This window comes from Sus scrofa, chromosome 11 (assembly GCF_054392235.1).
Source record: "Sus scrofa isolate SSC_HxYL_T2T_F1_AM1 chromosome 11, Sscrofa_HxYL_maternal_Yorkshire_Landrace_v2.0, whole genome shotgun sequence".
Lineage (NCBI taxonomy): Eukaryota > Metazoa > Chordata > Mammalia > Artiodactyla > Suidae > Sus > Sus scrofa.
Window position 1 is genome coordinate 68,474,359 of NC_139393.1, and position 14,189 is coordinate 68,488,547.

General features: G+C 36.4%; 1 protein-coding gene across 5 annotated transcripts in view; it reads left to right on the forward strand.

The window, feature by feature from the left end:
- The window catches only part of GPC5 (glypican 5), a 1,359,194-nt gene that overhangs the window by 649,051 nt on the left and 695,954 nt on the right, over positions 1 to 14,189 (forward strand). For 3 of the 5 annotated variants that reach the window (XM_021065368.2, XM_084982488.1, XM_021065370.2), the window contains one exon: positions 11,137 to 11,293. In XM_021065368.2, coding sequence (XP_020921027.2) covers positions 11,137 to 11,293 — 157 coding nt within the window. Of the gene's footprint in view, positions 1 to 11,136; positions 11,780 to 14,189 lie in introns of those variants that run through there. The other 2 variants (XR_014820113.1, XM_084982487.1) reach the window with 1 other exon arrangement.

Sequence of the window (14,189 nt, forward strand, 5' to 3'; positions counted from 1 at the left end):
ATGAACTCTTGGTACACCCAAGAATATAATGAATGTTTAAAATATAATATTGAATAAAAGCAGCCATACACAAGAGATTACATACTGCATGGTACTATTTCTATGAGGTTAATGAACAGGCAAAATGAATCTAGATGAATAGGAGTTATCTTTGATTACAGTTGTTGACTGTGTGACTAGATTTCTAGGGGATGTATGATATACTTTTAATCTGAGTTGTATTTTTGTGTGTGGACCTCTGGGAAAACTCATTTTGAGCTGTATGTTTAAGATCTATACACTTTATTATGAGTAAATAATACATTAATATTAAGACAGAGGAAAATAAAAAGTAAATAAAACTAGAATGATTTAACAGATACCTACCTCTATGGCCTAATGATTCCCCATTTAAACCAACAGAAATGACAAAGCTTTTTATGCCAAAAGACATTTAAAAGACTTTCATAGCAACATTTTTTTGATGTCCAGGCAAGAACTATACAGGATTGCCCAACAACAGAAACATGAAAAGTTACAGTTCACTGATACAATAGAATAAAATGTAGGAATTAAATGAATGATCTGCTGCTTCATCTATAATGTCAGAGACATTCTTATATAAAGTTCTTCAGAAAAAAGTGAAACTATAGTGGAAGACCTCAAACTTATGTTACCTTTAGGAGAAGAAAATGAGCATAAAAGAGGCTGCTGGGATGCTCATAGTATTGTGTGTTGTGATTACGGTGGTCGCATGGCTGAGCTCATGTTGAAACATTCTTGGAGTTATACATTTATGATGTAAGCACTTTTCAGTACATAATTTTGTATTAGTTTGTTAGGGCTACTGTAGCAAGGTACCACAAAATGAGTAGCTTGAAAAAGTTAATGTGTCTCTGTTCTAGAGGGGAGGAGTCTGAAATCCACATGTCAGCAAGGTTGATTTCTTCTGAGACCTGTGAGGTTGATTACATGCCTCTCTCCTAGCTTATGGTGGATTATTGGCAATCATTGGCATGCCTTGACTTGTAGTTTAAAAAGTTTAAACCTCGGACTTCATATGGAATTCTCCTTCTCTCTTCCTATAGCCTTCCCTTTGTACATATCTGTCTTGTGTTCAAATTCCTGCTTTTCATCAGGACACTAATCATATTGGGTTAGGTCCCACCCACATAACTTCATTTTACCTTGGTTATTTCTGTGAAGAGCCTGTTTACAAATAAGGTCACATTCTGAGGTATTAGGGGCTTGGTGCTTCAACATATATTTTTCTAGAGACAAAATTTAACTTAAATGTATAATGTGATTTAAAAAAATCAAAAACTTAAATCTAGCAGTAAAAAGAAGGCAAGAATAGAATTGAAATTAATATCAAGAAAGGCTACAATAAACCTTGATGATATAATACCCATTTCTCACCCAAATGTTAGAATGTCTAGAAACATATTAGAATTGAACATTTGGGAGCTATAAAACACAGTCAGGAATTTTCACTCTTCTCTCTTTTTTTTTTTTTTTTTTTTAGCTGAAATAGGATCAGCAAGATTAAATTATTTAAGGTCACACATGTAAATATTAATGGAATTTGGCCTAGAATCTCAGCCAAACACCCAACTACCCCTTCCTCAAGACAACCACAGCCTTACGTTTTTACCCATTTTTCTCAAATTATTTCTAGAATATTTAGTAAAATCACATACCCTTAATCCTCTTTTGGCATACCTCTGTCCATATTTTTATAGTTTATGTAAAGAAATCTAGATTAGGGGAATTTCATTGCAAAGGTGAAAACCAGAATGACAGTTGTGAAGATGTAACTCTCATTACCATCTGGCATACACAGGGTATCATACTAAATGGGATCATAAGCCACTGCTTTTGGAAGCAAACCTTTAATAGACTAGGCAACTTTGGGGGAATCGTCCCTAGAATGTTTTAATAGAGCATTTGAGAGTGAATTTTGCACAGCTGGCCAATGAAGGAAATCTAGATTGGATTGGTTACCAAAACCAAGTTGTAAATGGATTTGAAACCCTGCACAGTTCTTTGAAAAAGGCCGTGGACATTGTGATGCATTAACAAATAAAACTCTTTTCTAGTCAGAGAGTCCTTACATTGGCAATGCGTTGTGATGGACATGGACTTCCCTTCTTTCCTTTCCTTCCTTCCTTCCTTCTTTCCTTCCTACTTCCTTCCTTCTCTTTCTTTTTCTATTCTTTCTATGACATCACTCTCTTGCAAATAAATGATTAAAGGACAATGGTTACAATACATAGCGGTTAAATGACATAAATCTTGTGGTCCTTTTAGAAATACATTGACATAATAAACAAGAAATGGTGAGTCCCCATTGTGGCCCAGCAGTTTAGGAACCTGATATAGTGTCCATGAGGATGTGGGTTCAATCCCTGGCCTTGCTTAGTGGGTTAAGGATCCAGTGTTGCCACATCCAATTCAACTCCTAGCCTGGGAACTTCCACATGTCACAGGTGTGGCTATAAAAAGAAATGGTAAAGAAAAACCTAGGTTAATGATGGAAGGTGCTAATTTTGTATACCTTGTAAAAAAAATGACATGGTTTTCCTATCAGAACAGGTAACTGCTGCTACTGACAGTTCTGTTCTTTGTGGCTGAACCAGGTTAGGAAGTATTTTGCAGGTGGGTTGAGGGAAGAAAACCACTCACTTGTTAACACATGTAAAAATTCATACTATCCATATGATTAATTAGGACATGCATATAAAACTACCCTTAGGGTATGGGTCCTCCTTCACTTTTGTAAAGTATGGCAAATAGAAGCCTGATTCACCAGATGATACTGAATTGTCTCAAATTCATCTTCCATAAGTCCATCTATGTTTTGGGATACTTTCACTTATTTTCTTCAGGAGCAGTAGATGTTTGGTTTTGTTCTATCCTTGTCATAAATAAAATGAGAATTTTTCATTATACATCTGATTATTCCATAAAACATGAAACATTTTTTAGATTTACTTGTAATTTCCACCTTTCTTCTCCTCTTCTCCTGCCTCAGAGTCATTATACGTTGCTTACTCCCCAAATGTCCTTGTTTCTTCCTCTACTCCTGTTAGGGCTCCTCTGTTCCCATCCAGCTGACTTAGCATGGATGTTTTGACCAAAGTTTCCAACAGTAACTCTGAGGTTGTCTTGAAAGAAAGGTCATTTTGCTTCTCACCAATTCTTTTCAGGTCCTTGGTATGCTTTCACATAGACATTTCACAGGAGCCATTTGATCACTGATAATGTTTGGCATGCACACTTCCTCACTGGGGTCAACAAGTTTCCCAAGTCCTATTTGAGGTTATGTCCCTGTTTCCCTTTTATGCCTACTCTTAGCTCACCAGCCTCTAGTTTTCATTCACCTGTGAGATCTAGTTTAGGGTTTGGACTGGGACACTCATTAATTATAAACTTACCTTGTCACTTTTGTTGTGGTACCTCAGAAAATGGAACTGGCCACATTTTGAGTCAGAGGTGAGGATCAGGGGTGGTGGAAGGGGAAAGGGAACAAATGAGTTCCTTGCAGTTTAAGAGAGTGAATGGAGTAGGTCTTTTCTAAGTTCAGTATTCTATTTACAAAATCACAAGACTTTTATAAATTGCAAGACTGCATTGCATAAACCAAATGTCACAGAACAGTGACCTTTCAAATTACCAGTGCCACAGAAACTGTGATCAGAAAGCTCAAACTTAAAGCAAACACTGACAAGAAATCCTACAGAAATGACTTCTGGGTCTGGTCAACTTAACATAACATGACATATTGTAAAATGTACTTGGCTCTTTAGGCAGAATAGTCTATAAAGGTTTAACTGTTTTTGAAAATATAATCTTTAATATAATCTGGAGATTTGTGGTATTTAGGTTATGTGGATAAAATATTTTCTGAGTTTGAAACAGAGTGGGAAAGTTTGCTATAAGAAAAGCAAGTAACAGATGAAAAACGGTAAGTGAAGAAGGTGAAAATTAGGTGGTGTGGGTTGGGGTATAGATGGGAGTAGTACTAGACGTTTGAGAAAAGGGAAGTTAAACTGCAAAAAACAATACAATGAGGGTATGTTATATAAAGAGGTTGTTTTTAAAAAGTCTCATCTGAAATATGTTACAGAGATGCGTTTAAAAAATGCATCATAAAGAATTTTGAATCAGAGTTCCTATTTTAAAATGTTATAAGCTTCTCTTGTTTTCCTATTTTCCATACAGTTCTTCATAGGTTCTTACTTAAATTGTATGAAAGTACAGATACCAATTGCTTTATAACAAAATTAAATTCATACACATGTATATATTTGCCTGTATTTATACATAGAGAATCTTTTGTCTATACTTGAAATGTATTCTTTAGAGACATTTTATTAATGATGACTTGAAAGTACAATTTTTTCTACCCTTCAGATTTCCAGTTTGAAATTTTTCTATCAACATTTAAGTTTTTAGCAACATATATACCCGTCAATAATACAAAATTGTGAAACAGCATATTTCATCATGTCCATATTTGAAAAGATGACAAGACTTACATATGTGATAACTAGTGTGTTCTAAACACATGTTTACTTGTATGTCTGTTTAAATGATTGTAAAAGAATGGAAGGAATATTTTAGCGATATGTTGTTACATATTGGATTTTGAAGCACATTCTGTTGCTCTCACGTTTGGAAGTTGTTGAATGTGATGAATATATTTCTCTTTCACAGCAAACATGTGTATATGAGCCATCTATAGCCAGATTTTATTGTAAGCGTCTGAAAGGCTATTGCAACTATGGGATATTGCCAGACAGTTAGTAAAAAGCAAATTGAGTCTATTGAGAGATTAATTCACCAGCTGAAAGAAACACATTTGCCTCAGAGTCATCAGATATTCTACTGACCAAATTCATCCTCCAAGATAGCATCCCTGATGAGCTTCCTAAACCAATTAAACATAAGCAGGAAGCATCAGTCATCAAAACTGACTATTTTCAGCTGATCAGCTGACTGCACAAATTGAATGGCATTGAGGAAAAAAAAAGAGCACCCTCGAAGTTGTTGAATTTTTTTCTCACTTTGCCCTTACTTCATAGGCATCTCAGTTGTATGGATGCAGTGTCTTGCACAGAACACTGTGAATGAGTATAGTGCTTTATAGCATATAAAGTGCTTTCCCTTGCTTTAGTATGCAATAGAATAAATTGAGTTTGAATGGGCTTAAGTGATTTCCTTAAAGGCACACAATTAATGTGTGGCTGAAGCTCAAAATCATGCCCTTTTCTCTGTTCCATAAATATGTATGTATTGATCGACTTTCTACCCTCCATGACAGGGGAGTCGGTTCAAGTGTGCAAAATGCCATCATCTTTACATTTGGGCAAAACTCAAAGCCAAGGCAGTGTGAGGATGAAGGGCAGACATTTTTGCTCCTATATGAGTTCCCGGCTTCAAAGACATAATTAGGTTAGTGATATCAGGCCCTGCTGTTTATAACAATAATAATGATAAAGAGGAGAGTATGAAACAGCATGAACAAAATTATAGACATATAAATTCAAGTTATTTCTGTGAGAAAAACAAACTACTCTACAGCAGAATTTGGGTGTTGATGGGGACCTGTTTTAGATATAATTTTTTTAAAACTGTCTATTTTGTGGAACCTTGACTGGAGGCTAAATTAGAACTTTTTCTTTCCTAGGCTCATTTCCAAAACTATGTCAATGGCTGTTGAGTGAGCGGAGGGGCTAATTTGCTTATGTTACTTTGGAAAGTGAAAGGTGAATGTCAACTGAACCAGGGGATTAACCGTCAGATTCCCCAGGAGCCTTTAGCCCATAGATCTCAAGAAGGGGCCATAGTATGAATTTCCCAAACCTTTTACCCCAGCATGTTTTTCTATGGCTCATCAGTCTAGATTGAATTTCTCTGCTGGAACCATGTTGGAAACCAGGAAGTTTTGACACTAAAAACTGACAAAAAAAAAAAACAACAAACACTAAGGCAGAGAACCGACGTTATGAAAGTATTGATTTGACGAAACTAATATGGTGGTAGTAGGCAGAAGAGACCAATGTCCCTTATGAGGAGGGAGTTGGGGAGATAAATTGTAATGATACATGAATAGTGTAGATGAACAATTCTATTGTAAGACACCAAGTCGTAGAGCACATTGCATATCCATCTGCTGCTTAGTGGTGAACTAAAGAGTAGCAAAGGCTGCAGATAAAGACTTGCCTATAAGGAGCTCCCGTCATGGCGCAGTGGTTAACGAATCCGACTAGGAACCATGAGGTTGTGGGTTCGGTCCCTGCCCCCGCTCAGCAGGTTAACGATCCAGCATTGCTGTGAACTGTGGTGTAGGTTGCAGACGCGGCTCGGATCCCGTGTTGCTGTGGCTCTGGCGTAGGCCGGTGGGAACCTAGCCTGGGAACCTCCATATGCCGTGGAAGCGGCCCAAAGAAATAGCAAAAAGACAAAAAAAAAAAGACTTGTCTGTAATTTGGATATAGGTGAGAACACAATCTGTTAGGATGGGTTCCCAGAAAGAGACCGAAAAAGAAGGAACAGAGGATTTCTGTTATTCACTGAAACATTTATTTTCCTTGTTTTGGAAGTGTGAGGAGAACGAAGATCAAACAAGAAAGAAGAATAGTTGAGTCCAAAAGAAGTGGAATTTTGCATAAAGAACTGTTAAAAGCTCATTGTTTTTGTTTAATCGTTTATGGGGAATTTTCACAAATTAAGTATTATTATATTTGTGAGAATGAAAATAAATTTTGTGGATGTGTGATGATTGAGCAGTAAGAAAATGAACATATATAAAGTGGACTCTTCTTGCAGAGGAGACGGAGATGTTGACTCTACTGGAGAAAGACGGGGTTATGGGCACATGGATGCATGGATCAAATGGAATCATGTATATATTTGGGAAAGAGTGATTAGGTCTCTTGTCCAGACTCTTGGAAAACAGTGAGAAGGACTGTGAAGAGGCAGAGAAACTGCAAAGTAGCAAAAGGTGAAATCTGAGATCTTGTTTCCAAGTGTTCTATCTTCTCGGTATGGTGGTAAATTATGGAAATGTTGACCCCTTTTTTCTGAGGAATATGTGAGGATGGGTTCCCAGAAATCAAAGAGACAAAACAAAAAGATCACCAAGAAATAAATGTGCCATATTTAGGAGTTAGGGAGTTAGGGAGTATATTTTTTTTCTCTTTCTATATAAACAATAACTACTGAATTAGCAGTTTAAAATTATATCTATTTATGACCTCGAAGTTTCAAAGTTCAGAAGTCCAGGTGGACTCACTGCTTGGCTTTCTTGGTTCAGAGTCTTAAAAAACTGAGGTCAATTTGTCAGCCAAGCTTGACTCAGTTTGGAGGCCCTAAAATAGAATTCTCTTCCAGGATCATCCAGATGACTTGTAGAATTCAGTTGTAGGATTGAGAGCCCAATTCCAACTTATCTGATAGCTAATGCATTTAATCACTTTTAACCGAAACCAGTTACCTAAAACAGAAAATGTTTTATATGTGCTATCTTTCTGTTGGCATTTTTGAGTTCAAATTTATTGGATAGGATCTTCATGACTTAAATATTGTTGGTACTATTCATGAAATTCCCTCTTGTTCTGACCAAGGTCTCAATAAAATAGTGGAAGAACGTATTGGGAAAGTAAGTTGGGAAAGTAAGTCAAAACGGGAAAATGTTGGGCAAAAGTGCTAGAGGCAAATGGAAAAACACATCATCAGCAATTTTGGCTTTCATTGTACTTGTCAGATAGTACTCTGAAAATTTTTAGTCTAAGTCATGTAATTGAATTCTTTATCAACTAAATTTTCAGTTAACAGGTCCTGGAGTGTTTAACCAATATTGCAATAGAATAAATAATAACAAAGATAATTTTCAAAATATGTTAATTTTTTGGTTTTTTTTTTAGGGCCACACCTGCAGCATATGGAGTTTCCCAGGCTAGGGATTTGAATCTGAGCTGTAGTCGCTGGCCTACGCCACAGCCATAGCAACACAGGACCTGAGCTATGTCTATGACCTATAGCATAGCTCATGGGAACACCAGATCCTGACCCACTGAGTGAGGCCAAAGATGGAACATGCATCCTCATGGATACTAGTCACATTTTTTCCGCTGAGTCATGATGGGAACTCCCAAAATATATTAAGCTTACTATGCCAACATAATGCAGTATACTTGATATATTTTTTCTCATAATAAGAATGACTCAGGTATATTATTATCCTGATTTTAGGTATGAAAGAGCTGAGTTATTCAGAAATTTGCCCAATGTCCCATTCTTAATATATGATATAGGTCAGAACCTGAGTCTCTTGGGCCTCTGAGTCCTATATTTAATTTTTTTGGCTGCAACTGTGGCATATGGAAGTTCCTGGGGCAGGGATTGAATCTGAGCCTCAGCTGTGAACTTTACACAGAGCCCTTAACTCAATGCGCCTGGCCAGGAATCAAACCAATGTCTCAGCAGTGACCAGAGCCACTGCAGTCAGATTCTCTTTTTTTTTTTTTTTTTTTTTTTTTTTTTAAGGGCCCCACCTGTGGCATATGGAAGTTCCTAGGCTAGGGGTCAAATCAGTGCTACAGCTGCTGGCCTACGCCATAGCCACAGCCATAGCCACATGGGAATCCGAGCTGCCTCCGCAACCTATACCAACTCACAGCAATGCCGGATCTTTAACCCACTGAGCAAGGCCAGGGATTGAACCTGCATCCTCATGGATCCTAGTCAGTTTCATTAACCCCTGAGCCATGAAAGGAACTCCTGCCGTCGGATTCTTAACCTGCGGTGCCACAGTGGGAACTCCTAATATTTTTTGTATAAAATACGCAATTTATTTTACCCTTCATTTTTCAGATTTTTGAATTTTTGTATGCTTTGTTACATGTTTGTATTTCCCCACTGCCATACCTCCTACAGGAAGTAGCATACATATCTGTGCATTAAAGACAATAAGAAGCTTTGTTAAACATAATCCAAAATTCATATGGCTGTGAAAGAAGCCTTTCAAAAGTTAACCTCTATTAACACTTGGGCAATGCTGGGTAATAGAAATAAATTCTGATCAGAATTTTAAATTATTGTCAAATTATTTTAACATTTCATTCTGATTAGGGAAAATAAATTTAAGGAAATGGAACACTTCAGAATTTGCAACGTAATTTCAATTTTGAAAGTTTACCAGTTCTCCGTGTTCAGTTGCTTACTGTTAGTGTTCTTAGATGCTAAATATCTCTTACATGCACTGTTTATTTTGCTCTATCATTTTCAATATAAAATGCTATTCTTGAGTCGTGTGTTTGCTTATCATCTGCTAATCAATAGACATGACAACCCTAGTACTTTTATAAAGCACCCTGAAAATTTGTATGTGCATTAACTGTTCAGTCACGATATATTTCATTCATAATATGGCAGTACCCGCTTGTGTTCCTGCTGGGTCACGTGTCCTCTGAAACTGCCTTAGAGAGGCCAATGTCGCATATTGGGTCATTTTACTCAGTTTTAGCTTTAAGTGAAATTTTCTGTTATTCATAACATCATCTTTTTGAAAAAGAACTCGGATATTTCCAATATTATTCAGGAATATTACCAGCACTCCCGTGCTGTAGGCGAAAATGACTATTTCACAGATTTTGCTCATAAAAGTAAATGAAATAATTGAGAACCAAGGTCAAGAAGTTGGTTAAATTTCATAAGTGACCCAAGTCTTTTGTTCCAAGGTTCAGTTCTGTGCCATGTGCATTGGACTTTGTATTTGATACAAGAAAGTTTAAACAAAATTATACATGTATATGTCTGAACTTCTACATTCTTTTGACTGAATCTTTTCTGGAATAATAGTGCTTTTCTTTTGGAGAAATGTTGGGCCATTGGTTTGCAAAACAGTATGGTATTATCAGCCATTATACTAATACTATGTTGTATTTGGAGTTTGATTTACCCTGCTTAAACACCGTGTATTCTGAAGCAGAGGATTCTCTCTCTCTCTTTTTAAATTTTATTGGAGTATAGTTGACTGACAAATGTTGTGTTAGTTTCAGGTGTACAGCAAAGTGAAACAGTTATATGTATACATATACCGATTCTTTCTCAGATTCTTTTCCCGTATAAGTTATTGCACGGTATTGAGTAGATTTTCCTGTGCTATACAGTAGGTTCTTGCTACTTCTTATTTTAATGTAGTAGTGTGTATATGTTAATACCAACCTCCTAACTTATCCCTCCCCCTCCTCTTGATACCATAAGTTTGGTTTCATTTATTTATTTATTTTTGTCTTTTTGCCTTTTCCAGGGCTGCTCCCATGGCATATGGAGGTTCCCAGGCTAGGGGTTGAATCGGAGCTGTAGAAGCCGGCCTATGCCAGAGCCACAGCAACGCGGGTTCTGAGCCACGTCTGCATCCTGCACCACAGCTCATGGCAACGCTGGATCCTTAACCCACTGAGCAAGGCCAGGGATCGAACCCCAACCTCATGGTTCCTAGTTGGATTCCTTAACCACTGAGCCACAACAGGAACTCCCCATAATTTTGGTTTTAGAATCTTTGAGTCAGAAACAGAATTTTCTCTAACCAGAGTATCCAAGAGTAAGAAAACCTGGTATCATTCACTTTCCAAAGGTTTATTCAAAGCTGTATCACATAGCTAATATGCAGACTGTAACTCTTTATACCTGTAAGGCCTTGGCCATTATTATTATTGCCTTTTGTTTTTTTTAGGGCTGCACCCAGGGCATATGGAGATTCCCAGGTTAGGGGTTGCATTGGAGCTACAGCTGCCGGCCTACAACACATCCACAGCAATGTGGGATCCTAGCCGCATCTGTGACCCACACCACAGCTCATGGCAACGTCAGATCCTCAACACACTGAGCAAGGCTAAGGATCGAACCCACAACCTCATGGTTCTTAGTTGGATTGTTTCTGCTGTGCCATGACGGGAACTCCCTTGTCCATTATTTATTATTATTTCAGCAGTTTTTATCTTTCTTGCACACTTGCTTTAGTAAGGTGTCTGCATGGAAACAGAGGATACATTTAAGGACATAATTCTATTAGCTACATGTTTTTGGATAGCTTCCTTGGATGATTTGAATTCGCTATTAATTAAGGTTTTCGGTATCCATATTTAGTTGTTACAGGGGAGGTCACCCAAACCCAGTAAGTGGGAACGTCACACGGGCAGTGGTGGTGGCGCGGCTGAGCAGATCAGCGGGGACTGTGACGACGAAGACGGCTGTGGGGGATCCGGAAGCGGAGAAGTCAAGAGGACACTAAAAATCACAGACTGTAAGTGTATGACTCTAACACCACCTCTAACAGATTGACTTTGAAATACAATTAAGGAAATTATTATTATGAATATAAAGAGATAATGACAGTGAATTCAGAAACAGGCAGGAGGAATTGGAAATGAAAATAAGCCTATTTTTAGTTACTCAGGACCTGCATTCTTTTTTTTAACTAATGGCTCTTTTTCCTTTTTAACTAATGACTTTAAATGAAAATGACATTTCTCTATGAACTGGTGAATGGTCATCTGTTCTGAGATTTAATAGTCTTAAAGGGAGATAATCTTTGGGGTATGAAATAACTAGTATGTTAGTATATGAAATAACTAGTATATAGTATATATTAAACGCATATTGGTAAGACCTGTGAGACAAGGATGGGTGAGCCCTACTAATTATTAAAGTTCTGCAATTTTATTATCATGCTATTAATACAAGGTAATTGATTTTATTTGATTTTCATCATAGTCAAATGGCAAAGAAATTGTTCAAATAGATGGTTAGTTATAATGAGAAACTCCTTGGATTTCACTCTTATGAATTGAATCTTTTGAAAACAAAAACAAAAACAAAAAACCCTTATCAGTCATTCACATTGTTTTGATTGCATGAGTTTGAAAACTTTCCAGTATTTTGCTGGATTGCTCACTATCACAGACGATAGAACTGCCAAATAACAACCCCAAAAATTGCAAAATGAATTCCCTTTCCTTGACTACACATACAAAATGATGACTATAAGCCCTTCATTGTTATGTACATGTATCCCATCACATGGGCAAGACAACCAAATTTATCAGCTGAGAAAGAAATGTGAAGGGCAGCTTTCAGCTATGCATTTAACTCATAGCAAAAGGAAGCAATCTGGACCTACGCAGCCCTACCTGAAGGGTGACCTGACAGTCTCCCTCTAAATCACCAAGGGCTGCTTGGGGCCATTAGAAATGTCCTTGCGTGACTTTGGTGGGAGAAGAATTCATTTACCTTTCAGTCCTCTCATAGTAAATTTAGAACACTACAAGTGCTTCAAGCATCAATGCCCCCTTGCTTCTAGTCTCTTATTTTGTAAGGCAAATATATTGGCCAAAGAATCAAAGCCAAAAGAAGTACAAAGTCAAGACAATTAATATAAAGACATGTTTTCTTGTTAGGGACAGTAATAATGTCAACATAGAAAGTAAATAGATGGGATTTAGTACACTGGAGTAGCAACTGAACAAAGGACCACCAAATTCCTTGATGCATTAACACAATTTCTTAGTGAAAATTAAATACCTTCTACTCATGTAGGAGCAATAAGGATATTTGTTCTTGTTATTGGTGTTAATATCATTTACCAGCTTGATTTCTTCTATCCTTTTATCTTTTGCTGTTTAGGCCAAAAAAAAAAAAATGAGAAAGAAAAGATTTTCATTAGAAAAAAATATTTCTGCTAAGAGTTAAAATGCCTTCCACTGTGTTTTAGAATTATGCTACTTATTTATTAGGACAATATTAAATAATCTTTCATTTTCTTTTGATCTCGAATATTTATATACACCGTGATTTCCTTGCCATTTGAATATTAGCAAGGTTTTAAGGCATAAAAATTATTATAAAAATAGTTTAGGTTAAAAATTTATCTATAAATTGTGTATGTGTAGAATTAGCATTTTTACAGGGATTTTTTCACTCCCAAAGTTGTTTGTAAGCTCAACAACTTACTGTGGGTATTAATAGATAACTCTTTTTGTCTTATTTCACAAGAGAAGTAGAGGCTGTGGAGGATATTCAACTCCTAATAGTCGTCTCACAAAACCATACTTGTCAGAATGGCAAGAATGAATTTTTTACTTTAAATTGCTGTTTTCAATTACTACTGAAATGGACAGGTATGGTACAGGCAACTATCCATCAGATTTGGGGAGATTTAAGGTATAGATGTTTTTCAGCAACTCCAGGCAAACATTAAAAAACTCCACACCTGCTGTAAATGGTTGCCTATCATGTTTCTAAGAGTTTATAGCTGTGGCCTTTCAATTTTTAATAAGTGGTAGGAACCCCTGTTGATGGCATGCTGAAATAAAGAGGAACAAGGAAAGTAGCAAAGTATAGGTCACATTTCTATTTTTATAAAATACTACAATAGTTTACCTGTGTTTGACTGGTTTGATAATATCGCTAAAGCATGTTAACACATAGTTTTAGATGGTCTTAAGGACTTAAAAAATATTGTACTCTAGCAAGTTTACCGGGGGTCATTCTTGTTAGGAATTTGAAACTCACGATTATTTCTTCCTTACGCTGATGCTTATCCTTTATAAAATACAAGTAGAACATGGTTCACTCATCTCCTCAAAAATGTCTGATTAAAAATAGCGGTATATGCATGTGTTTATAGCTATGTATAGTTACAAGGAACAGTACTGATATTGTGTCTTGTAAATTTAATGATTTTGCCCCATTTATGCAAATGCTCAAAGTTGATAAATATCTTACTATCATCGCTTGAACTGATTTTCTGTTCTGTTTTGGGTAATGTTTATTTCAGGCAAGAGGGGTCTATGTGTTTTAACGTACAGAGTTTTACCGCCAAAATATTTATATTCCTTTTGAGTATCATTTTGTTTTTGTCATTGGTGGTATCACATGATTTACAAATATTTAGCTCTTAAAACTCTTTCTTTATAGCATATCTGCTGTTAAATGTTAACTGATATCATTCTAATAAAAACATCCATCTATATTCTATATAGTGTTCACTCCTAGGACACTGAAAATGCATTCTTCTTTTAGTAGACTGGTTAAAAAAATCCTAATGTGATAGAAACATTTTTCTATGCTTTTATTTGATTGAATTTGGCTCATATACGTAGGTATGGATATTTCATTGATGACGCAATAGCAGGATTGGA